Source organism: Peromyscus leucopus, chromosome 5, assembly GCF_004664715.2.
Source record: "Peromyscus leucopus breed LL Stock chromosome 5, UCI_PerLeu_2.1, whole genome shotgun sequence".
Classification (NCBI taxonomy): domain Eukaryota; kingdom Metazoa; phylum Chordata; class Mammalia; order Rodentia; family Cricetidae; genus Peromyscus; species Peromyscus leucopus.
This window is the reverse complement of record NC_051067.1, coordinates 113,893,320-113,919,310: the sequence shown is the minus strand read 5'-3', so window position 1 is coordinate 113,919,310 and position 25,991 is coordinate 113,893,320. Positions and strand designations below refer to the sequence as shown.

At 51.0% G+C, this 25,991-nt stretch overlaps 1 protein-coding gene across 3 annotated transcripts in view; it reads left to right on the top strand.

Moving 5' to 3' along the window:
- The window catches only part of Bcar1 (BCAR1 scaffold protein, Cas family member), a 38,132-nt gene extending 23,787 nt beyond the window's left edge, over positions 1-14,345 (top strand). For all 3 annotated transcript variants that reach the window (XM_028892751.2, XM_028892752.2, XM_028892753.1), the window contains exons 2-7: positions 2,200-2,832; positions 8,649-8,810; positions 9,018-9,134; positions 10,380-11,477; positions 12,143-12,232; positions 13,428-14,345. In XM_028892751.2, the coding sequence (XP_028748584.1) occupies positions 2,200-2,832; positions 8,649-8,810; positions 9,018-9,134; positions 10,380-11,477; positions 12,143-12,232; positions 13,428-13,940 (2,613 nt within the window). In that variant the 3' untranslated portion in view covers positions 13,941-14,345. The remainder of the gene's footprint in view (positions 1-2,199; positions 2,833-8,648; positions 8,811-9,017; positions 9,135-10,379; positions 11,478-12,142; positions 12,233-13,427) is intronic.
- Positions 14,346-25,991: the final 11,646 nt, after the last annotated feature.

Sequence of the window (25,991 nt, the reverse complement as noted above, 5' to 3'; positions counted from 1 at the left end):
ATTTCATTGTAAAAGAATTCCTTTTTTTTAAAAAAAAAAAAAAAAAAAAAGCCTTATGGCACTTTTATCATGATGAATTATTATGATGCAATTAAATTATATTGAGTTCACATTATTCTCCCCTCAGTCTCTGGAGTGAATTTCAAGACTCCCAAAGGATGCCCCAAACCTCAGATTAGTTTTGTTTGTTTGTTTGTTGAGACAGGGTTTCTCTGTATAGCCTTGGCTGTCCTGGAATTCACTCTGTAGACCAGGCTATCCTCAAACTCACAGATCTGTCTGCCTCTGCCTCTTGAGTGCTGGGATTAAAGGAATGTACTGCGACCACCCAGCTCAGGTTAGTATTAAACACTCTGTATACTATATTTTTTCCAATACATGTCTATCTATAGTAGATTTGTTTTGGTTTTGTTTTTGTTTTTTCTTTTTGTCTGAGATAGGTTCTCTCCATATATCCCTGTTTGGCCTGGAACTCACTATGTAGATCAGGCTGGCCTCAGACTCACAGAGATCCACCTGCCTCTGCCTTCTAAGTGCTGGGATTAAAGGCCTGCTCTGCCATACGTGGCTTTCATCTATAATAGTTTAATTTATAAATGTGGTATGGTAAGAGATTCATAACAATAGTAGAACAATTAATATGTTATAATAAAAGGTATGTGATTGGTCTCTCTAAAACCATAAATTATTAACTTTAACATTTTCCCTTAGCAGAAGCACCTTTATAGCTTCTCTCGGGCAAATTTGAAATATGTAAGAATTATTATGTGTGTGCATGTGCTTTGGGGCCATCACAGTCGGGCTTACTCAAACGCAGTAAGCCCTGCAGTAGCTGAGCAGATCTGCTAGCCTGGATAATAAGCAAGTAGCACATACAGATAGGATGGATGTGCTGGACCCAGGGTGGTGGAGTAGACCAGTAGGAGATTTTGTCATGCTTCTCAGAATGGCCGATAATTGAAAACTTATGGATTATTTATTTCTGGAATTTCTCATTTAATATTTTTGGGCCATGGTTGACCATAGGTAACTAACTGAAACCACAGAAAGTGAAACCATGATGATGGGCAGGCTACTGTACTAAGAAAGTATGGGCAAATGAACATTGTACAGTGTTAAGGTTGTCTCACTGGGAACTTGGCACATTTTTCCTTCTGTTCAAGTTTTTGCTTGAGTAAAAACATTTTGTCCTCTCCAGTCTTGTGCAAGGTGTGCGTGGTGAGTTTGCAGAACACGTCTGTTGTTCTGTCTTTGCTGTGACGTTTTCATCGATTGCTGAGTCGTCTACTTGGATTCTTCTAATTTACAAAGATGTTCATGTGGTCTGCAGAGGATGAACGTTTTGTCCCCTGTGATGTGCGTGGTCCTCCCTCACCCCATCAGTTTCTTCCTCTTGGAGAATTGCAATGCCCTGGACACGGGGTCTGAACCTTGGAGCTAGAATGGGGAGAACATCTTGCTTTCTTCTGAGCTTAAGGGGCAGTTTTTTAAGTTTCTCCATTAATTACTGGCGTTTTGGTAGGTGAACTTGGGAACCCCCCCCCCCCAGTGTTTCTATCTTAAGAAACTGTGTCAAATTAGTTTCTCAACTCTACTGAACTATCCTTTGGTAACTTAGTGGCTGTATTGTCATTATCCTTAACTTTTCTGGTACAGACTGTCACATGACTTAAGGAACTTTGAAAAGATTTTATTATTTTTAATTATATGTGGTGTCTCTGTGTCTGTATACACGCACAAGTGAGTACAGGTACCTACAGAGTACAGAGGAGAGCATTGGGTCCCCGGGATCTAGGTTGTGAGCTACCCACTGTCAATGCCAGAAACAAAACTCAATTCTTCTGCAATAGCAGGAAACTCCCTTGAACTGCTGAGCCGTCTTTCCAGACCCAGGAATGGTTTTTAGTCACATATAAAGAGCCATCTCGGGAGTGTTGATGGCAGCTGGTAGCAGCTGCTGCTGTCGAGGATTTGAGGGGCCCTTGCTCAACTAAAAGATAGACTGGGGTCAGCTCCGCTTTGCTGCTGGGGGACAGGCAGAAGCAGTGAGGGCAAAGGCCCCCTGCTATTTTCAGATGTGACTAAGTCTCTTTTTGGAAGTTAAAGCTGGGTACTTACTGATTCTGGAATAGGTAGGAGCTGGGTGAGGCCTGTGCCTGTCTTCCTGCCTTCATGTCCACCTATGTCTTCTCTCCCCAGAACGTGCTGGCCAAAGCCCTCTATGACAACGTAGCTGAGTCCCCGGATGAGCTCTCCTTCCGAAAGGGTGACATCATGACGGTGCTGGAGCGGGACACACAGGGCCTGGATGGCTGGTGGCTCTGCTCGCTGCATGGGCGCCAGGGCATTGTCCCTGGTAACCGCCTCAAGATCCTGGTTGGCATGTATGACAAGAAGCCAGCAGGGCCTGGACCAGGCCCACCTGCCACTCCACCCCAGCCCCAGCCCAACCTCCCTCAGGGTGTCCATACCCCGGTACCCCCGGCTTCCCAGTATAGCCCCATGCTCCCCACTGCATACCAGCCCCAGCCTGACAGTGTGTACCTGGTACCCACTCCCAGCAAGGCTCAGCAAGGTCTCTACCAAGCCCCTGGGCCCAACCCACAGTTCCAGTCACCCCCAGCCAAACAGATATCCACATTCTCAAAGCAGACACCTCATCACTCATTTCCCAGCCCGGCCACAGACCTTTACCAGGTGCCCCCAGGGCCTGGAAGTCCAGCCCAGGACATCTACCAGGTGCCACCTTCCGCTGGCATAGGGCATGACATCTACCAAGTCCCTCCATCTATGGACACCCGCAGCTGGGAGGGAACAAAGCCCCCGGCAAAGGTAAGGCCAACTTGGCACAGCAAAGCCCTATTGGGTTAGCCTAGGCCCCAGGGCCTGGTCACCAGAGTAGCTACACTCCAGTGTCTCTGTGTGTTTGGTCTGAAGTCAAGGAGGGAGGTAACTGGATAAACGTATGTATTTATCTGAAGTTACATTTACTTATCTGAATAAGGGACACTGAGCTGGCCATAGTGGATGAGGGAGTCTACAGCAGGCTGCCCTGAACTGGAAAATGTTAACCACAGGTTACACAGCCTGTGGCAGGTCTAGAGGTGTGGAGACGTGTCCTGTATCCCAAGTGAGCAGCAGGCCAGGGACGGCCTCAGGGGCCTGAGTGATACCCAAGCTGCACCTGCGCAGTTCACGTTGGTCAGTTTAGTCTGGCCCAAGTGGAAAGTACAGCAAAGCATAAAGCCTGTGGGCCAGGAAAATGGGGTTGCAGGGCTTGGAGTGACAACACAGCGGGGGGAAGTGGGAAGAGTTCCGTGTCTCTTCTTATAAACGAGGCGAGCAGGCCAGACCCCATAGGTCTGCTTGAGATCCAGCCAGTGGGTCTGCCCTGTGGCCAACAGGAAGAGGGGAGGGGACAAAAGAGACTACACATTTCCTGAGGAGCTTTCTTGGAGGTTACTTACATGCTTGTTGACCTTTGCCCATCCAGCTGCTTGGGAGGCTAGGCAGTGGGCCTTATCAGGTGGCCGAGTGTGTCACTGAAGGGACTTCTCTAAGGAAGGAGGAGGAGCAGAGCTCTTGAGGGACTCCCAGTCCAGTCACTGGCCCCTGTGGCCTTCTGGGCCCCCATGGGGTGAGGGACGCTACCTTGTGCTCGGGGGCTCACACCAGTCCTTCAGCAGTCATCTCTGGTGGAGACCTAGCACATTTAGTTGTCCTGGCTGCACGGACATTCCATCTCTATGAGGCAGGCGGGGCCTCTGGGCTCTAGGCTGTGTCTGGCCCTCAGTTCCTCCATGCTGCCCATGGAATAAGCAGGACTGAAGCAGAAGGAGAGGCTCCCTGCTGTCACACTCAATCGGGAGCCACTTTTCCTTGCATTCATTTTGGCCTGTTTTCCTGTATCAAAGCTCATGCCTTTAATCCCAGCACACAAGAGGCAGAGGCAGATAAGATCTCCTGAGTTTGAGGCCAGCCTGGTCTACACAGTGAGTTCCAGGATAGCCAGAGAGCTACATAGTGAGACCCTGTCTCAAAAAAACAAAGTAAAAAAAGACCTAAGGAATGGAATTTCTGGACTTGTCCTCCAAATATTGAGGATAGAGTTGCCATGACCAGCTTCCCACATCTCCTCCATACCTTCATCTATTGTCCACTATAAGGCCTTAATAGCTAGGCAGGTGGTGGCCTGGTGGAAACAGCCAACTGTGGTGGGCACAGCAGCCCTTAAGAGAACAGCATAAGCCAGGCGGTGGTGGTGCACTCCTATAATCCTAGCACTCAGCAGGCAGAGGCAGGCCGGTCTCTGAGTTCAAGGCCAGCCTGGTCTATAGAGTGAGTTCCAGGACAGCCAGGGCTACACAGAGAAACCCTGTTTCCAAAAAACAAGAGGGAGGGGGAGGGAGAGAGAGAACGAGAACACAGCATAAGCCCAGCCAAGTCAGTTTTGTGTTCTGATCACGTCTGGTCCAGAGTGATCTTATGTCTGAGCTGTGTCTGGTGAGACATTGGCCAGATGCATGCTCAGCCATGGCACAGAGCCTCTGTCTTTAAAGCCACCCGGTGCCAAGAACCTAATTGGTACCACCTAGAAAGTAGGTAGTGTCACCCCATCCCTGCCCACAGAGAAGCTTGGTATCCAGTGGCCTGACTAGGAGTCACAGGCCTGCATAGGATGAGATTTCTTAGACACTGGCCCATAACCTGACCACCAAGGGTCCCTGAGTCCCACTTCTTACACTTCCTGCCTCTTTTAGTCAGGTAATAGAAGCCTGCGTGCATGCGTGTATGCATATGTGCATGCGTGTATGCATATGTGCATGCGTGTATGCATGTGTGCATGAGCGGCTGTCTGGAGAATTGGGAATAGTACCTGTTCAATGAGCCTTGAGCCAGGCCCAGCTCCATCCCTCCACATGCACTCACCACACATACATGTACATGCACACATATCACACTCGTCCCAGTCAGTTCTTCACCTCCTGTCCTTGCATTAAGATTATCCTGGGACAACTGTTCATCTAGGCTGGAGGAGGAAGCCCAAAGGGAGAAGCCAAGACGCCTTCCCTCACTCACCTAGAGGCTCACTAGCTGTGTCCTTTCCAGCCCCAGCTGTTGGTGGAGCTGTTCCAAGACTGTGACCTGACTGAGAGCCTAGGAAGCCTGAGAAGCTTTGTCATTCCTGAGCTGGGCGGCCATTGCCTCTGCTTTTATCTTAACAGAGAAACGCTTGTTTGCCATAGACAATGCATAATGTATGAGAAAGTCTAGGGATAAGCCCTCAGTCAAGGAATAATCACTGAGAAACATTGGCGTAGTTCGTCTAGCATCTTCTCTGTTTGTCTTTTACAGATCTGTATATGTACTTTTTTTTTTAGGTAGCTTACTCTATCTTTCAGGTTGGCTTGGACCTCATTACATCCTATATCCTCCACTGGCCTTGAACCCACAATCCTCCTGCTTCAGCCTTCTAAGTCTGTGATTATATGCATGTTATTTTTGCATTTTGAAGTTGTAAATCCATCACAAGATACCAAAAGCATTTTCTTGGTCATTAAATCTCTTCCCAAGACTGATGGGAGTAGCTGCCCGAGTTTTGTTTCTGTTGTAGCCTCACCTGGAGATTTTTATTCTGTTTGTGTCGTCTGTCTGTCTGTCTGTCTGTGTCATGTGTCTGTGGAGGTTAGAAGAGAACTGAAGTTACAGGAGTTGTGAGCTGCCTGATGTGGTGCTGGGAACCAAACTCGGGTCTTCTGCAAGGACAGCAAGCAGGCACTTTTAACCTCTGAGCCATCTCTCCAGGGCCCCCACTCCCACTACTTTTTTAAAATACATTTTTTATTTCTTAACTTATGTCTCTGTATACCATGTGATTTGATTTTATTACAAAGAGCATGGTGGTAAACTCCTAGGGTGCATATTTGTGCCTACATTTCCGGTCTTGCTTTCAGAGGCCTCTAGGGCTCCCCCTTTGGTGTCTGAAACTAAGACTCCTCGTTGCAGGACTGAGAAGGTAGTGCCACAGCTTGCAGTACCTGTGGGAGGAAGTGAGAAGGACGGGGCCAGGAGAGTGGAGCCCTGGAGCAGTGGCCAGCCATCTGGTGTGTGGCTGGAGAAAGCAAGGTCAGGAGTATCCAGGGTCCTCTGGCTAGGCATGAGCACAGAGGCTGTAAACATGCAGGTAGGACCCCAGCGGGAAGGCATCTAGCTGTGCAAGGCCGCTTTTGAAGGCGCATTCCTGGGTCAGGAACTACAGCTTGCCAGGGGTAGGGAACGTATGGGAAGCAGCACTCCTGGCCAGCAAAAGGTGATGGTATGCTCAGCAAAGTAGGCACCTGCCTGCCCCATAGTATTCCGGTGGTCCTCCATTCCCAAAAAAGGAAAAGCAAGATCTTTATGAGAGGAGGGCTAGACTGTGAGCACCCAAACCAGCAGCTGGCCTAGGCTGGTGGGATGTTGTCCATTTTGCAGGGGGAAAGATCAGCAGCCAAGCTGTCTGGAGAGGTGGGGCCCCAACAGAATGAACAGCCAAGAGAGACTCCTCTTGTCTTTGTTCCTCCTACTTGACTCCTGCTGCTTGGATCCCTGCCTTGGTCCCGGTAGAGTCGGGGCTATTCTAGAGGTTTCATCCCATTTAGGACTGACAGGCTGGGGTATGCTTCTGGGCTCATCTCCCTTTTCCCTGAAACCTATGGGGAGTAGAGGACAGAGAGAAAAACAACAACCCTCCAAAAGCCTGGATGTGTGTGTGTGTCTGTCTCCCTCCAGGACCTGCTAATGGGGCATCAGGTGCAGAGCAGTTAGCCTGTGATTAGCAGCTCAGCATTCTCTGATGAATCCATTTCCCTGATGAGCTTCTTTCCCCCGCTTTCTCTAGTGCTGTTTTCCTAACAGAATTATTCACTAGTCGATGTGGCTGCTTACTGTCAATCCGACTGAGGTGTAGGAATAGGCGGTGCCCTGCCCTTTAGTCCTAGGACCGACCTCTAGGGTTTGGCAGTGAGACCCTCTGGCCTGTGCTTACAGCCCTGTCTACACGAGGCCCAGATGGGTGCTGACAAAGCAGAGATGCTCTGTTCTGAGACCTGGCCTGCCTTTGTCTAAAGGGTTCACTATCTTTTGGGTTTGAATTCTCACCTAGGAGGCCTTGGCCTAAAGAAGCCTCAGGCCTTGCCACAGGCCTGTCTAACCTGCCACGTCCCTCCAGCCCCAGTCTGCTCTGCCATGGGCAGGTTCCAACGTCTAAAAATAGCCCTGGAGGAGACTCAAGTCTGGGGCCTGAGCAGGGAGATGAGTCTGGAGAGGCAGCTGCAACTCCGCCCCCAGGCCCTGTTATTGGTGGGTGGGGACACCCTACAGAGGAGACCCCGCAGCCCCACAGTGGCACACACCAGCCTGCCAGGCTGTCGGCTAGAGGCAGCCCAGAAGCCCAGCTGGACTGAATATCAACTGCCTAGCTCAGATGTGCTGCCTGGGAGGTTTTCAGGTCTGGGTCTGCTGGGTGCCCCTGTGTCCTGCAGGGGGTCAGGGGGCTTGGGGATAATGTTGGTACCTTCATGCCTGCTGAAGCTTGGTTTGGATTCTAGAGTGTTGAGCCTGAAGGAGGCAGGGTATGTGTGGAGGCCCTGAGTCAACCCTGTCCCAGACATCCCCTTTGATTAGAGAACAAAAGGCCTTTCTGTGGAGAAGGCTGGACAGGGAGCCCCATGGGGGAGGTTACCCTGAGCCTGGCTGGAGAATCTTGTAGAAGGGAGGCTGTCTGGCACACTTCCATCCCTCCCAGGCTGAGTGCTGCTGTGAGGGACAGCATGGTCCTGGGGGTAGTGCATAAGCATCCCAGAGTATAACCCCCCCACCCCTGCCTACCCTCCATACGGAGCCACAGCTTTGATGTTGGAAAGAAGGGGCTGGCTCCCTCTGACCAGTGGCTCCCACTAAGGCCTTACCCTTTCAGGTGGGCAAGGCAGCTGATGGTGTGGCTACAGTGGTTCCAGTTAGAATTCCTTTGCTGATCTTCCATCCTAGCCCTGTGTGTCTGCTCAAGAGTTAGCTCTGAGGTCACTATGCTCTGTAGTCTACTGTTACTTAGTCCTACTGAGGGAGGGTTGTTTGCTGCCTTCCCAGGCTGCATCTTCTGCCTCCAGAGTCTGGAGATGACTGGTCCTGTGATCAGGTCGCTCTCTTGCTGAGCAGAACTTGGTGGGGCGGGACAGCTGAGAGGTGTCAGCAGGAATGACACAGGGGACCTTACATGGGGCCTCTGGTCCTGCTGTGCCGGGGACCAGTGCAGGCTGGCCCCTGCCCGCCGGCATTGCCTCTGGAGCCAGGCCTGTACCCTTCCTGTCCCATCTTGTCATCTGTGTGTAACCATACACACACACACCCTGCTCTGTGGAATCTACTGGGTCATCCAGCTGTGGAGACTTTGTTTCATGGCTCGGAACCAGGCAGCTCTCAACAGAACCTAGGGGTCTAATAATTACTTCCCCAGCGCTGCACTCACTCTAGAAAGGGAGAACACAGGGAATGAGAAGCAGCGCCTCCGAGCCCACCCTTGCAGAGCCCACCACTCCCTCTGTGTGCCTTGCCTCCCTCTCAGCGTGGTTTCCTGTGGGCCAGTGGTGCAACCAGCTGTTTGTTCCCAGGTGGTGGTACCTACTCGAGTGGGACAGGGCTATGTGTACGAGGCCTCCCAGACAGAGCAGGATGAGTATGACACCCCACGCCACCTCCTAGCTCCAGGTCCTCAGGACATCTATGATGTGCCCCCTGTTCGAGGACTGCTTCCCAGCCAGTATGGCCAGGAGGTAAGTGTTGGGGATCAGAGGCATGGGAGAGGACGAGGACTGGGCTTTTCTGTGGGAGCTGCATTTTCTCAGCCTAGCCAGGGCCTGGGTAGCACAGCAGCCACAGCCCAGGTGCCCACGGTAGGTTTCTCTGGGGACTTGCACTCTCCCATTAAACCAGGTGTCTCTGACAGTCATAGTCACTGCACCCTCTCCTGTGCCCTCCAGGTGTATGACACACCCCCCATGGCAGTCAAGGGCCCCAACGGTAGAGACCCGTTGATGGATGTGTATGACGTGCCTCCGAGTGTGGAGAAAGGCCTGCCACCATCCAACCATCATTCGGTAAGCAGTCGGCTTGATGAAAGCATGGACGAGTGTGTGCGCTGGGCCTGACTGCTGTCTGCAGACCTTGGCTCTGTCCTTACTGGCTCTGGGGACAAATATAGTCTGAATGCCCAGGCTGTCTGGAGAGATGGTTCAGTGGTCAAGGCACTGGCTGCTCTTCCCGAGGACCCAAGGTCAGTTCTCAGCATCCATGCAGTGTCTGGCAGTCCCAGGTGATCCAGCATCCTTTTCTGACCTCTTGGCACCAGACATGCATGTTGTTCACAGACATACATGCAGACAAAACATGCATACACATTAAAAAAATAAATAAGTAAATTAATTAGGAAGAAAGAGAAAAATAGAAAGAAAGGAAGAAACTAGCCAGGTGGTGGTGGTGGTGGTGCACACCTTTAATTCCTGCACTCGCAAGGCAGAGACAGGGGGATCTCTGTGAGTTCAAGGCCAGCCTGATCTATAGAATGAGTTCCAGGATAGGCACCAAAGCTACAGAGAGACCCTGTCTCTGGAAAGGAAAAAAAAGAAAAGAAAAAACTCAATGTCCTTCTGAACCTCAGAAAATGGCCTGCTGCCAGGTCTTCCCATGTGTGCTCTGAGAGGTATCAGCAAGGAGACCACAAAATCTGCCTCCCAAACCAGGACACTTGGAATATAAAAGGGGACTGATAATCATACAGAATTGTCTTGAGAGCCAACAGGAATTTAACAGCCAAGTGCTTGATACAGAATAGAAAGTCTACCAATGACCGTGACATTGGGTGATTGTAGTAAGGGTGATCCAGGCAACACTGGCAGTATGGTAGCAAGTCTCTCCTATATGTCTGCAGTTAAGAACACATATGTTGCATACTGAACACATATATAACCCTTATATTGGGAGGGAGTTCCACATTTTTTTTTTCTTTCATTTTTCCAGACAGGGTTTCTCTGTGTAGCTTTGCGCCTTTCCTGGAACTCACTTGGTAGCCCAGGCTGGCCTCGAACTCACAAAGATCCGCCTGGCTCTGCCTCCTGAGTGCTGGGATTAAAGGCGTGCGCCACCACCGCCCGGCGGGAGTTCCACATCTTATCCATGAATAGCCAGACACAGAAAATTAGCCAGACCCAGGGCTAGGCTCTTGGCATAGTCATCATAGCTAAGGATCATGCTGGATGTGTATATCAGCTGGGTCTGCGTGGCTGAACTTGAGCTCCAGGGCTAGGCAGATGGACAACAGCCTTAACCACCACTTGGTCCCCTAGGTGTATGATGTCCCTCCTTCCGTGACCAAGGATGTGCCCGATGGCCCGCTGCAGCGAGAGGAGACCTATGATGTACCTCCTGCCTTCGCCAAGCCCAAGCCCTTCGACCCCACCCGACACCCACTGATCCTCGCTGCACCTCCTCCAGACTCCCCACCAGCCGAGGACGTCTATGATGTGCCACCCCCTGCTCCTGACCTCTATGACGTGCCCCCTGGTTTGAGGCGGCCTGGCCCCGGAACGTTGTATGATGTGCCTCGTGAGCGGGCGCTCCCTCCTGAGGTGGCCGACGGGAGTGTGATTGATGATGGTGTGTACGCTGTGCCCCCACCAGCTGAACGAGAGGCCCCAACAGATGGCAAGCGCCTGTCGGCCTCCAGCACAGGCAGCACACGCAGCAGCCAATCGGCATCTTCCTTGGAGGTAGTGGTGCCAGGCCGGGAGCCCCTGGAGCTGGAGGTTGCTGTGGAGTCCCTGGCTCGGCTGCAGCAGGGTGTGAGCACCACCGTAGCCCACCTTCTGGACCTGGTGGGCAGTGCCAGTGGGCCTGGGGGCTGGCGTAGCACCTCCGAGCCCCAGGAACCTCCCGTGCAGGACCTGAAGGCTGCAGTGGCTGCAGTCCATGTGGCAGTACACGAGCTCCTGGAGTTTGCCCGCAGTGCCGTGAGCAATGCCACCCACACTTCTGACCGCACCTTGCACGCCAAGCTTAGCCGGCAGTTACAGAAGATGGAGGATGTGTACCAGACACTGGTGGTCCATGGTCAAGTCCTTGACAGTGGCCGGGGAAGCCCAGGATTCACCCTTGAAGACCTGGACCGCCTGGTGGCCTGCTCACGGGCCGTGCCCGAGGATGCCAAGCAGCTGGCCTCCTTTTTGCATGGCAATGCCTCACTACTTTTCAGACGGACCAAAGCCCCTGGCCCAGGGCCTGAGGGAGGCAGCTCCCTGCACCCCAACCCCACTGACAAAGCCAGCAGCATCCAGTCACGCCCTCTGCCCTCACCCCCCAAGTTCACCTCCCAGGACTCTCCAGATGGGCAGTATGAGAACAGTGAAGGGGGCTGGATGGAGGATTATGACTATGTCCACCTGCAGGTGGGTGCTCACCCTGCCAGGCCCAAGAGCTCTGACTGCGCCGCTGTTTCAGGGACCCTCCCTTGCCTGCTCATCCCACACGTAGATCTTGTGGTCAAAGGGAGATTCAGGCTCCAGGAATGGTCACTGGTGAATCCTAGTGCCCTCCCCATATTTTGTCCTGTTGATCAACTGGTGATCAACTTAACTGTGTCCTTGGAGCTTGAAATGCCAATCAGGATGGCCCCAGAACACTTATAGGTGGGCTTCCCTAGTGGCCGTAGATTTGGCTCCATGCTGTAGAGACGTTCTGAGGAGACAGATGCTGGTGTCTAGAGGGCGTAGGACAAGGGGAATGGGGAGGTGGGAGGAAAGTGGGTCTCTGAGGAGACACCTGCATGCCATGTCATTTGTAGGCCAAGGGGAGGATTTGGATTTGATTCTTGGTGTGGGAGCCATCCCAGGAGGGCCATGGCCATGGGGAGTGAGTGCACCCTCTGCAAGGCTACCCTCCTGTGTGCCAAGCCCCTCCTGTAGGGGCTGCTTCCTTTAGCAGCTGCCTCTTCCTGGGCTTGGTGTACCTGCACTGCCACCTGGTGGTTCCCTGGCCCCTGCACCCATGGGATCTGCTGGTGCCTCTGTCCCAGAAGAGACTTCTCAGTCCAGGCCTTGTCTCTCCCCCCCAGGGGAAGGAGGAATTTGAGAAGACCCAGAAGGAGCTGCTGGAAAAGGGCAACATCATTCGGCAGGGAAAAGGCCAGCTGGAGCTGCAGCAGGTGAGGCTTCCCGTCCTCACCTCACAGTGAGACCCCCCCAGGGATAGAGCCCTGCTTGTCCTCCACCCAGCCAGTCAGTGTCCAGCATTGTGGCCGTCACTGTCTTCTGGCTAACTAATCTGAGACGGCAGTCTCACTGTGCTGCCCAGCCTCATCTGGAACTCCCCCTGAGCTCAGCTGACCCTCCCACGGCCGCCTCCTGAGTAGCTGTGGCCGTAGCAATTGACTAGCGTGCTTGAGACAATCCCAGGCATAAGACACAAGTGAAGTTACTGTCAGAGTAACGAGGACATTGTAGAGAGCAGTGTAGGGTCAGGAGGCCCTGGCAGCCAGAGGCGTTACAGAAGCCGGGACAAGCTGTCCCCCCCAGCCAGCTCCTCTCCACAAGCTGTGCCTCCCTGTGCCTGCCCGAGATGACGCTTGTGAGCAGTCACACTCTGCCTCTGTCTGCAGAATTCCTCAGCCTTCAACACTGGTCCTAACTCCTTTTTATAGGCCACATGTCTATTGTTGAATGTTTACATTGTATCGTTTTCCTTATAAATAAATAGTGCTGTGTTTAGCCACAGTTTTCTTCATATTTTGAATCATTTCTCAGGGTAAGAAAGTACTTTTGAAAAACACTAAGGACATTCAATTTTGATTGTGAAGATAATAGCACAATGTAAATATGAAAACTTCTCTCACTACCCCTTCTCTGGGCATAGAAAAGGACAGCAGGGGACAGATGACCCCACCCTGAGCTGGGCTGTTCACTGGTTGCCCTGATACCAAGTGGGGTTCATAGTTGGTAGCTGCCTCACAGGTGTGGTGTCGGCGGTAAATGAGCAGTGTGAACTGCTTGGGAAGTGTGTGGCACATAAAACGTGAGAGGAAACCCATGTTGCTAATTGAAATTCCAGCACTCAGGAGGCAGAGGCAGAAGGATCCTGAGTTTGAGGCCAGCCAGGATATGTGGCAAAGTACCTGTGCCCAGCTCTGGTAGTTGAAACAGAAATACACGTGTGGCCATGGCGCCGCCTCAAGAAGCCGGTGCGCACGATACCTCTCCTGTGCACCCCCAGCGTGTCCTCAGCTAGGAATGCTGTCCTTGACACTGGTGGTTTGCTTTCCTATGGCGGGCAGTGCTCTGATGGGGACAGATGTTTGCACATGTCCGTCAGCCAAGAGCCTAACCGTGCCCTGCCTTCCACAGCTGAAACAGTTTGAGCGACTGGAGCAGGAGGTGTCTCGTCCCATAGACCACGACCTGGCCAACTGGACACCAGCCCAGCCCCTGGTGCCAGGGCGGACAGGGGCCCTGGGGCCCTCGGACCGACAGCTGCTGCTCTTCTACTTGGAGCAGTGCGAGGCCAACCTGACCACACTGACAGATGCAGTAGACGCCTTCTTCACGGCGGTGGCCACCAACCAGCCCCCCAAGATCTTTGTGGCGCACAGCAAGTTTGTCATCCTCAGCGCACATAAGCTGGTGTTCATTGGGGACACACTGTCACGGCAGGCAAAGGCAGCGGACGTGCGCAGCCAGGTGACTCACTATAGCAACCTGCTGTGTGACCTCCTGCGTGGCATTGTGGCCACCACCAAGGCCGCCGCCTTGCAGTATCCATCGCCCTCTGCTGCTCAGGACATGGTAGACAGGGTCAAGGAGCTGGGCCACAGCACTCAGCAGTTCCGCCGTGTCCTAGGCCAGCTGGCTGCTGCCTGAGCAGAGGGCTAGGGTATGGAGGCTGGGGAGTGGGCGGGGAGGGTCTACCAAGTGTCTGTCTTGAAAGTGGAGATCCTGCAGGTGTGGGGACAGGTAACCCCAGCTCTGCCTTGGGCCTGGTGCCCTCAACTGTCCAGGGATTTGTACATATTTATAGCAAGGCAGGGTGTGGGATGCCTCCTCAGAGGAGCTGGATAATAAGAGTGCACTGTGACTGCTGATCACCAGGCTGGGGCCGGGGTGGAGGCACACAGGCCCCCATCCCCAGGGCTCCCCGTGACAGGCAAGTACAGAGTGGTATGCACCTCTGCACCAAGAAAAAACCCTAAAGAACTATTTTTCACTATTGATTTTTCCAATCATTTGACTAATAGTCTACATTTAATAAAATTTAAAAAATGAGAAGCAGTCTACAAAGATGTTTGAGACCACCTCTATGTGGGAAGGTAGACGTACCCTTGACCCACCAAAGTGACTAGGCATGGTGAAGACTCTGGGAGGGTGAAGGGAAGGTTGGTCCTTCCAGAAGAACATCAAGGCCCAAGGACCTGGGGGAAGGCAGGAAGGCTGAGCTGGCCAGGGAGATAAGGTGGCAATGTCCTTTGTGCCAAGTGGAACATGTTATAGGTTCACGGCCTGAGGCCCAGGACAGCAAGGTACCTGCTGGGTCTTCTGTTCCCCACAAAGAAAGTTCACAAGCAGAGGTACTGCACAAAACAGCCTCACACTCCAGTCTCTATCAATCTTGCTTCTAGAAAGAACTTGAGCCTGGGACACCCAAAGTGTCTTCCTTGAATTAAACAAGGACTTGGCCTCCAAGCTGGGAAGACAGGGGCCTAGAACAGACCTTGACCTTGGTGGCTGCTGTCTTGGGAGTTTGGGCGGCTTCTGACCCAGAGAGAAGACTAGAGTATGTGTTTGGCGCTCTGGTGTGGTGGTCTCAGCTTTGACCATTGGGCATGCCCATATGGGCCTCCGTTTCCCTGCCTATATAAAGAAGGGTCTAGGATTAGATGATCTGCCACCAAGGAACCCACTGAGGGTACCTAACCTCCTACCCCATAACCACCCTGGAGGGCAGAAGTGGAGAGGCAAGGGTGGGTGTTTGCTGTTTTTATTTGGATTTCACTTGGATGCAGGGATGGTAGGAGTTCAGCTTCCAGAACCTTCCAAACCTGGACCTAACAGGCCAGAAAGGCAGTAGAGTAGTAGATGCTGCCTCAGAACATGCTCACCAGAGGCCTATCGGAGTGGCCTGCATAGAGAGTACAGGTCTTGTTTCCAAAGCCTGAGGGTGCCTCAACTAGGGAGGGGTGAAGTTGGGAGTGTGGGTACATTGGCTTGGTATTTCTTGTTACTTAGATCTAGGTTCAGTGGTAACCCCATCTCTGCCTTCTAACCTGAGGGACCTGGGCATCTGGTTTCCCACACCTGGAAGCACCCTGAGCAGAGGCTCCCAGGCGAGTCGGCATCAGCCCAGTCCCTGGTGCACTGATAAGGATTGAAGTTCAGTAGAGGAAGCCAGAGTAGCTGGGAGCCAGGGATTGGCCAAGGTCTCAACAGATCCGTGATGGAGAGGGCCAGAAGCTGTAGCATGCAGGAGACTCCAGTGTGTGCACAGACCCTCCTGTGGGTGATCTTACTGCCCCAGAAGCTGTAGCATGCAGGAGAAGACCCCATCAGTGTGTGCATAGACCCTCCTGTGGGCGATCTTACTGCCCCGGAAGCTGTAGCATGCAGGAGTGGTATTGGACACAAAGGGCAGAGCCACCTGGTGCACCTTGTGTGAGGTCTTGGCTTCAGAGGCAGAGGGGTTTGGGGTCACAGTCACAGACCCTCGTCCTACCAGCTCACTGAAAACAGCTATGGGTCCTTCAAAACATCTGTGGAACAGCTGCTGCCAGGTTCTACCCCGGGTAAGGGCTAGGCCTCAAATAAGACTGTCACTGTTCCTGTCCTCCGTAGCCCGGTGAGTGTACATGGGTGTACAATGTTCTGAGAGGCATAGAGGGGAGCCTACCATCTTCAGTGGTGTGCCCTGTCAGTGATTCGAGACAGGATCCATGGTGAGTTGAAACCTGAACGGCACAACTTCAGGTTCTATAGGACAGTCAGACTTGCTTGTGCTAACAGGAAGGTGGACAGGACCACTCTCTGGAACTGCTTACCCAGCCAGAAGACTCCCAGCTGAGGGCTGGGTGGCACTGATTCATGCCTTTAATCAGAGCAGTTTGTGAGTTCAAGGCCAACCTGGTCTACAATAGGAGTTCCAGGACAGCCAGGAGCTGGGACTGCAGGGCAGCACAATCCCACCCTGTAACTAGAGTTTTCCTGCCTTGCCCACAGTCAGGACAAATCTTTGTCACCCGCCAGTCCCACAACCGCTCAGACCCAACCAAGTAAACACAGAGACTTATATTGCTTACAAACTGTATGGCCGTGGCAGGCTTCTTGCTAACTGTTCTTATAGCTTAAATTAATCCATTTCCATAAATCTATACCTTGCCACATGGCTTGTGGCTTACCAGCGTCTTCACATGCTGCTTGTCATGGCGGCGGCTGGCAGTGACTCACTCAGCCTTCCACTTCCCAGAATTCTCCTCTCCTTGTCCTGCCTACTTCCTGCCTGACCATTGGCCAATCAGTGTTTTATTTATTGACTAATCAGAGCAATTTGACATACAGACCATCCCACAGCACCACCCTTCAAGAGCTAGAGACATGTCAGTGAGGTCATACTGCAGGCTTCCTGGTGGTTGCTACCTTCTGGGCAAAGCTTTCCTCAGGACCCTGTGACCAGTATTTTCTATTTGTACTTGATAGGTTTTGTCATTTTTATTTATTTGCAAGGTGGAGAGGTTGTGTAGTCCAGGGTGGCCTCCAGCTCAACCAAGGATGACCCTGAGCTCCAGCCTCCAGGGTTACAGGTGCACAGGGTTAAAGATGCGTACCACCATGTCCAGCTGTTTGATGGATGTCTCTTTATTTTTAATTATGTGTGTGCCAATGTGTTTGTATGTGCAGATGCTTGAAGAAGCCAGAGGCTTAGGAACTGAAGTCACAGATTGTTGTGAGCCCTTGATATGTGAGCTGGGAAATGAACCTGGGTCCTCTGGAAGAGCAGCAAGAGCTCTTAACTGCTGAGCCATCTCCCTGCTTGGTGGAATTGGTTGGTTTTTTTTGTGTGTGGTTTTTTTTTTTTTTTTTTTTTTTTTTGTTTCATGTATATGTGTGTTTTACCTGTATGTATGTCTGTACCACGTTGTGTCTGGTATTCACGGAGGTCAGCAAAGAGCGTTGGACCTTCTGGAACTGGAGTTTCCCATGGTTGTGGGCCGCCATGTGGATCCTAGGAACCTGGGTTCTCTGCAGGAGTAACAAGTGCTCTTTCTTTCTTTCTTTTTCTTTTTTTTTTTTTTTTTTTTTTTTTTTTTTTGGTGGTTGTTTGTTTTTCAAGACAAGGTTTCTCTTTCTCTGTGTAGCTTTGGAGCCTGTCCTGGAAGTAGCTCTGTAGACCTGGCTGACCTCGAACTCACAGAGATCCGCCTGCCTCTGCCTCCCGAGTGCTGGGATTAAAGGCGTGCGCCACCACCGGCCCGGCTGTGCTCTTTCTTAATGGGAAATTACAATTGGAACTTTGACCTCCAAGTAGGACGGATCTCATGCTCTAACAAGCCCCTGCAGAGACGCTTGGCATTGTGGGTAGTGCTGCTTCAGCCTGCTGTGGCACTTAGCCTGTGGCAAGCTGCTGTTCGGGCAGAAGGACAGTGTCTCGGAGAGGCGAGCCAGGCCTAGCAGGGAGATGTCCTGGACAGTTCCGTGGACACAGGCATGCAAACAAGCTTTTCCAGACCAGGCTGGGGGACTAGATAGATTCCCAGAGATTGAGGGAAACAACAGAAGTGAAGAGGCTTTGATGCGAGCATCATGACTGACCTACAGTAACACTCAGTTTTTATATACGCAGCATGCTTTTCAATACTAAGTCAAGCTTTTTATTATTTTAGTGTTGGAGATTGAGCCCAGGCCTTCACACACACCAGGTGAATATTCTAGCACTGAGCCCCAGCCCAAACCAGTTATTTTCTTTTTTAAATAAGGTTTATTGTTATTTCTGTGTGTGTGTGGACTGCCTGTAGAGGTCAAAAGAGAGCGTGTGATCCCCTGGAGTTGGAGTTACAGATAGTTTTTAGCTGGGTGCTGGGAACTGCACTGAGGTCCTCTGGAAGAGAAGCAAATGCTAGTCACCCTTGATCCGGTATCTGCCACACTCATCCCCAGTGTCTGCTCAGGAGAAGCAGCTGTCTGTCTGTCTGTCTGTCTGTGTAACTAGGCTCCACCTGGGGAAGACGGTGCGTACTGAAGGCACTTGTGCAGCTCCTGTCCCCACAGACCCCTGCTGCCCTGCCTTGGTCACACACGCCCACCTCCCAACTACCTCATCTGCCCTCAGCAGCCAGGTACCTCCAGACAGCCAAGGTCAGGTGCTCTGGCTGCCATAACGTGGCTCCTCCTACTGAAATGTGCTGGTGGAGTAAGCCAGAGCTTGACCTCTGAATCTCAAGGAGACCTTTGCCCTGGGCCTCAGTTTCTCTATCTGCACAGGAGGGTGGTGGGTGGCACCACTGGGTCAGCAGCCATCTCTGGCAGACTGGCAGGTTGTCATTCAGCTGCCACTAGGGGTGGGAGTAGCCTGTCCCCAGCCTGTGGTCTCCCGGGTACTTTTTCTCTTGGACACTGTTGACTGGAGTTAGAGACATGTCAACTCCCAGGGGCTTCTGGCTGCCTGAGGCAGGCCTCATCTGACCCCCAGTGAACAGTGGTGACCACCCAGTCACCACTTGATGGTGTGGGTTCCCCAGCTAGAGGGAGGGAGATACTGCTATTCCCTTGAGAAAGCAGGGAAGTCACAAGTCTCACCTGGACAGCTCTCTTAACTCCAGAGTAGCCTATAAAGATTAATCTACATGAGTCTATTAAATGGGTAACAATTTATTAAGATGAATTGAGGAAATACACTCATGAATCCAGAATGGAGTAGACAGAAGTCATCCTCTGATCTGACCTGGAGTGAATCCACCTCGCAGGCAGGAGCAGGGAGAAGGGGCATGGGACCCTTCTCCAACTCCTTATAACAGGGTATGTACAATGGCAGGAAGCACTACCTCCTTTGGGTCACATAGCCCAGGGTCATGGGCAGAGTGAATAATATTACAGTAGCCCCTTTATGCCGAGAATTCCCTCTCATGTTCAGAGACACCTGCCAAGGCCAGTCCAGCATGTAATGGAGGTGACCACACAGCATGGCAGTCACAGACAGGGCCACTAATGAATGTTTCCAGAGCATGCCAGAGCAAAGACCTGCAGGTTCCAGGCCTGTGTAGCCCCCTGACATTCAGATCTTTGATTGCTACAAAACCCTTAGCTCCACTCAGCCCAGGAGCCATCTTCAGAAAGCCCTTGTGTCGGGGAGGAGGTCAAAGGCTCAAGGCATCTAAAGTTGGGGCTCCACATTCCGCAGCCTCTGCCCAGCTGTGCAGCCGAGTCCTGGGACACGCTGCTCCTGAGAGCATGTGTCAGGGGAGGATTGGGACTCAAAGGAGACAAACCCAGGCGGCTGCCCACATCCCCGGGCTGGCAGAGCTGACTAACCAGAGGAGACGGGAGGGGCTGAAAGCAGGGAGGAGCTTTGTGGGCGGCTGAGCGAACAAAATCAAGGCAAGTGCCAGGGTGTGTTCACTTCCAATGCCCCTGTAAGCCAGGCATGGTGGTGCATGTCTTTCATCTCAGCACTCAGGAGGCAGAGGCAGGTGGATCTCTGAGTTTGAGGCCAGCCTGGGCTACAGAGTGAGATCCAGGGCAGCCAGGACTATGTAGAGACCCTGTATGAGATGGCCCATCTGGCCATATGATACGCCACCGGGATGGGGTGGGGTTCTTAGAGCAACAAGCCCTTCACACTCCCCTTGTCCTCTCTGCTTCCTGTTTGTGGGTATTGGGGCCCCAATAGGTAGGCGTGATCTGGGCTTCCCAGTTGTCTGGGCCTCTGCTCACCAAAACTGATATCTGAGAACCACCTAGAACAAGGCCATCATGTGTGTAACTGGGAGAGTCCCACCTGATGAGCCTTCTTGAGACTTCCAGTCACAGCCTGTCTGCACATTCCCCCTTATCTCAAGTCCTTGGTCTGCCTGATAAAGTCTTCGACTTCAACATAGCTTGGGAAAGAGAAGGCCTGGAGAGCCCTCCGTGGGAAAGAGTCACGGAACCACAAATATATGAGGTCAGAATGGGCTGGCTCCCTGCACCCTCTTCCCAGGGTAGGGCCCCTGAGCACACCAACAGGTGGGTAACAGCCCTGCTACCTTGAGTGTGCATAAGCCAGGTTGACCTGGACTCCACTCACCAAGATCCCACCCTCCCTGTGACACTCTTATTTCATCTAGAAATGTTCTTCCTCACTACCCTCTGGGGAGGTGGAGTCTTAGTGGTGGGGACAAGGACCAAAGAGGGACCCTTCCAGAAACTTCCACACCTAATCTGACCTTGCCCATTATGGTCCAACCCAGTGACGCTTCAAGTTCAGGGCCAGAGTGCAGCCTTGGAGGCCCCCCACAGGAGACAGACAGCATTGACTCTCACTGCGGGGTTTAGTGAGGCCTCATGGGCAGCAGAGGCCGTGGCTGGTTGGCTGCTGGGATCTGTCGCCCCCAGGGCCCGAGAGCTTCGACATGGGCATGCATAGCAGCAATGGAGATAAAGCATGTGTCACTGCCCCAGGACATGATGCCCATGAGAGTTCAGGCTCCGTCCATCCTTCAGGTAGACCGAGTGGCCACCAGAGCTGTACTGCAGGAGAGAGGGGGGCTTTGGTCTGGCCATCCAGGCAGTCTAGCCTCTGATATTGCTCTAAAGCCCAGGGCCAGGCCTAACACAGGAGACATTGTGCCACATTACTGGGTGGATTATGAAAGATCCCAGCTCCTGTGTGGTCTATGCCCTGAACGTCAGGTCTGCCTCCAGGGAAGCACCACCTAACCGAAGCTCAATAGAACTGGTCTGCCCGAGAGGAAGTGGTGCTGGTCATGGAGCCACTGGCAAAGGGGAAGACTTGAGCATCTTCTGGAATCCTCCAGCCTATCCTGTTCCACCCTTTAAGCTGTGCGCTGCGCAACTTAGGCAATGCCATTCTCATCAGCTTCTGTGAAATTCTGTAACACGATGGCTCTGAAAACAGGCCCCCGTCTTGACTCCTGCTAAGGTTATCAATGATGAGACGGGAACCCAGGCTCTTAGATGATATTGGGCAGGTATGTCCAGAGAAAGCAGGGAAGACCCTAGAGAAAGGCCTACTTAGAACTTATATTACTTTCTCTGCCCAAGACCTGGCCTTAGGCTCTTTGCCTGCATCTCCTACAGAGTGGGAGGGGAGAGGGTTTGGGAAGAGCCCAGGAGGCTGTACTGTGTGGTAGGTAGCACCACTGGTCCCAGCGCATACCATCTCATCTGTGATCATGGGGCCCCGGAACTTCTCACAATAAGTGGTAGACAGGCGGGTCAGGACAGCCTGCTGCAGCCTGGCCGAGGTGTCTGTGTCTGGAGCATCAAGCAAGTGGTCAGAACTTGTAGCCACATCCAGCATGTCAGTACCCACCTCTCACGGACCATGTCTGCTGTTCACTGGTGTCCTCTGTCTTGCCCAAGACTGTAGAGGCACACAGTGTCCCAGGAGGGAAGTTGCCTCTGTCATTGAGACACATCTCAGGGAAATGCACAGGAGTGGCTAGCTTCCAGTGGGGTAAATGTCTGTGGAGAGTGAACATGTTGACTGTGGGCTTCTGGAAAACCTGCCAATAAGGACCAGATCCCCAACTAAGACCCTAGGAAAAGTGGGGCTCTCAGAAAGAGGAACACAGTCTGGTCTACAGAGCGAGTTCCAGGATAGCCTGTTACACAGAGAAACCCTGTCTCCACAACCACAACCACACACACACACACACACTGCCGCCAAAAAAAAAAAAAATGTTAAAGAAAGAGGAGATAAGCTTCTGAGCCTGGAAGGAGAATCCAAGGCCAATCTCAGCCCCACTGTGTCCATTCTTCAAGCAGTGAGGGGCTTCTTCCTAGGCTTGCTCTCCTAGCCCCGGGTGAACCCCGAGCTGTCCAGCAGCCCATGTACCTTTGCAATCTTCAGAACCTGGATGTTTTCAACATCGGAGTCCTGGACAAAGTGCCCAGCCACCAGCATGTCAGATGTCCTAGGTGTTGAGATACATGGAAGAGGAGGAGAAAAAAATTGACCTCCCCTCCTCCCTTCCAAATGGAACTAAAACTAGAGCCCCAAGGCAACCCAGGCCTCACTGGACTCTTCGATGGGCAGCCGTGACCACCCAGTCTTCCCTGATGAGAGACCCCGTTGTGGAATATTATTATTTTAACGAGGTAAAGATGTCTTACTTTTGTTTCTGTTGCATTTGCTTCATCATGTAAGGCTGTGTTGTATCTGGTTCACCTTGCCTACCTAAAGCACCTGATTGGCCTAATAAAGAGCCGAATGGTCAAAGCTAGTGGGGAGAGGGATAGCTGAGGCTGGCAGGCAGAGAGAACAAATGGGAGGAGGGAGGAATCTAGGCTTGAGAGAAAGGAATGAGAGAAGAAGAAGGAGAGGACAAAGGAAACACCCGGGGCCAGAAGCCAGGCAGCAGGACACAAGAAGCAGTGGAAGTAAGATCTACAGAAAGAAAGCAAAGTCAAAAGCCCCGAGGCAGAAGGTAGATGAAGAGAAACAGGGTAATTTAAATTACAAGAGCTAGCCACAAATGAGCCTAAGCTAGGCCAAGTATTCCAAACTAATAATAAGTCTCTGTGTCATGGTTTGGGAGCTGGTTGGTGGCCAAAAGGAAAAAGTCTGGTCCAGGAGCCTGCACAGAAGTGGACACCAGTGCTGTCCTGGGGAGGAAAAGGGGAGTCAACTCTTACCCTGGCTGCAACCCCAGGTAAACACCCTCCCAGGTCATGTCCTCATGTACCCAGAATCCCCCTCTCACCTGCAGGAGGAACACCTACCAGGGCCAAGAGCCTGGGATAGCATCCTCCCCAGGACATTCTCCACAGCCTGGGAGATGGGGAGAACCCAGAGTTGACTCTGAGGACCTCTTTAAGTCTTGCCTCTTCATGTCACTGCCTCTTCTCACCCCTGACCTATCCCAATGTCTGGGGACCAGGAAAGCTGATCCCCTTTGTCTTCGTTTCTCCCAGTGTTGAGAGCCCAAGAAAGGCTGGTCCCCTCTGAGTTTCAAGAATGCCACTTCTCCAACGTGGATGCTGAAGGATGACTCTGGATCACACGCCCCCTCCCAGGCCCAGAACCACCTCAGAACCTGGCAGCTGGGGGACCCACTCCCTTCCCTGTGCCCAGCTAGTCTGAGGTTGGCAGGAGGCAGGGAGAAGGCTCATGTTCCTAGGGCTAACCCCAGACATTGCATCCTGTGGGACAGGAAAGACAAGTTTGGAGGGACAAAGGTCGTCTTAACATCTGAAGATAAGCATGTGTGCACTGGTGACTTACACCTTTGGAACCTTCATATTTGACCCTTTAAATGTCTTTTCTTTGGCCAGGAAGGGTGGCTCAGTAGTTAAGAGCACTGGTTGATCTTCCATAACTACTGAGTTCAATTTCCAGCAGCCATATGGTGGCTCAGAACCATCTGTAATGGAATCTGATGCCCTCTTCTGTCATGCAGACCTACAGGAAGACACAGCACTCATATACATAAATAAATCTTTTAAAATGTCTATGCAGGGCTCTGGCCCCCATTCTGGGTAACTGTTGCCTTGCTTGCTGACCGCGACCTTGATATCCTCCTTATGCTAATTCCCTCCTGGATTTCAACCTCCTGAATGCCTAAGGGAAGTTCCTTGTCTGTGTATCCTGCATAATGGGTGTTAACAGCTTAGATGCAAGATTGTAAAACATCAGTAGCGAACTTCTGCCCTCCGGGGTTCTCCCATTGTGCTGTAAGCCTGTATTTAAGACCTCCTCCCAGCCGGGCAGTGGTGGTGCCTGCCTTTAATCCCAGCACTCGGGAGGCAGAGGCAGGTGGATCTCTGTGAGTTTGAGGTCAGCCTGGGCTACAGAGTGAGTCCCAGGAAAGGCGCAAAGCTACACAGAGAAACCCTGTCTCAAAAAACCAAAATAAATAAATAAAAATAAAAATAATAAAATTAAATTAAAAAAAAGAAAAACTAAAAAAAATAATAAATTAAAAAAAGTTAAAAAAAAAGTCTATGCACTGGACAGTGGTGGTGCATACCTTTAATCCCAGAACTCGGGAGGCATAGGTGGCAGATCTCTGTGAGTTCAAGGCCAGCCTGGTCTACAAAGTGAGTTCTAGGACAGCCAGAGCTGTTAAATAGAGAAACCCTGTCTCAAAAAGAAAAAAAAAAAGTCTATGCTGTGAGCAATTCCTGTACATCAAGAACAGAGCAAGAACTTTGGTCTGTCCTGCATCCTCACACACTGGTCCTATGAAGCTGGCAATGATGTATATTTCTACTCTTGTTTAAAGCATTATGTTCATGCAGCTCATTTGAAATTATAAAGAATAATTAAGAAATACAGATTAATAATTAGTCTTCTATGATAATCACACTTATAATCATGTTAGTTAAGTTTTCTACATATACACAGATATAATTCAATTAGGTAGGTAATCTTCAAATACTTCAAAGACCTACAGAATATGGCATTTAAAATGTTTTAAAAACTTAGATTTTCTGGACAGTGAGACACGTCTGCTCCTGGCTGCACCGATTTATTTCAGCGAGAAAGACGTGCATCAAAGACACTCTATATGGAGTTTATCTTCTTGGCAAAAGTAGCCATTTGGGCAAGAAACTGTACTTGCCTGGACTGCTTGACAAAATGTTGTATCGACTGGACGGACATTCAGGACCCGTAGGAAGGTGACCACTGAACTTTGCAAGCTGAGATGGTCCTTCAAGTTCCTGCTTCACAGAAGAAACTGCAACATTCTACAGAACACAGAGAAAAAAAATGAGAGACTAGGCCTATGGGCTGAAGATGGATACCCCAGCATTATAGAGGAACTTTGGGTGACTGTCCAGGCAGCCAGCTGTCTCTGTCATTCTAAATTTTTGGAAGTTGCTTACAATGCTTTTCCTTTTTACTTAGGTAATATTGTATCCTTCTGAGGTCTTTGTTAGTTGAAGACTAGATAGTTATAATTTTCCTTGGTTATGATAAAAGATAAATTAGATATAAAACTTTAGACTCACAAATATAGGATCTATAGAATATTTTCTTTAATTTTGCCAAATTCAAATAGACTAAATATTGTAACTATAATTCTTGCTTGTCTGTTATATGTAATTTTACAATATTAAAGTTAAAACCTTCCTTTTTGATTAGAAAGAAAAGGGGAAGTGCTATGGAATGTCTTTCTGTATGCTGTGAATATGTGTTGCTCTGATTGGTTCATAAATAAAGCTGTTTGGGGGCTGGAGAGATGGCTCGGTGGTGAAGAGCACTGGCTGCTCTTCCAGAGGTCCTGAGTTCAATTCCCAGCAACCACATGGTGGCTCACAACCATCTGTAATGAGATCTGGTGCCCTCTTCTGTATACATAATAAATAAATAAAGGGGTTGGGGACTTAGCTCAGTGGTAGAGCACTTGACTAGCAAGCACAAGGCCCTGGGTTCGGTCCTCAGCTCAGAAAATAAATAAATAAATAAATAAATAAATAAATAAATAAATAAATAAATGGAAATCTTTTAAAAATATGAATAAATAAAATTAAAAAATGAATGAATGAATGAATGAATGAATGAATGAATGAATAAATAAAGCTGTTGGGCCTATGGCAAGGCAGCTTAGAGCAGGCAGAAAATCAGGGGAGAGACAGGAAGAAGAAAGGCAGAGGCAGAGGAGATGCCATCTCTCCATCCAGGGAGCAGCATGTAATGGCACAGAGGTGAAGCCATAGAACATGGGGCAACATATAAATTAATAGAAACGGGCTGAGTTTAGT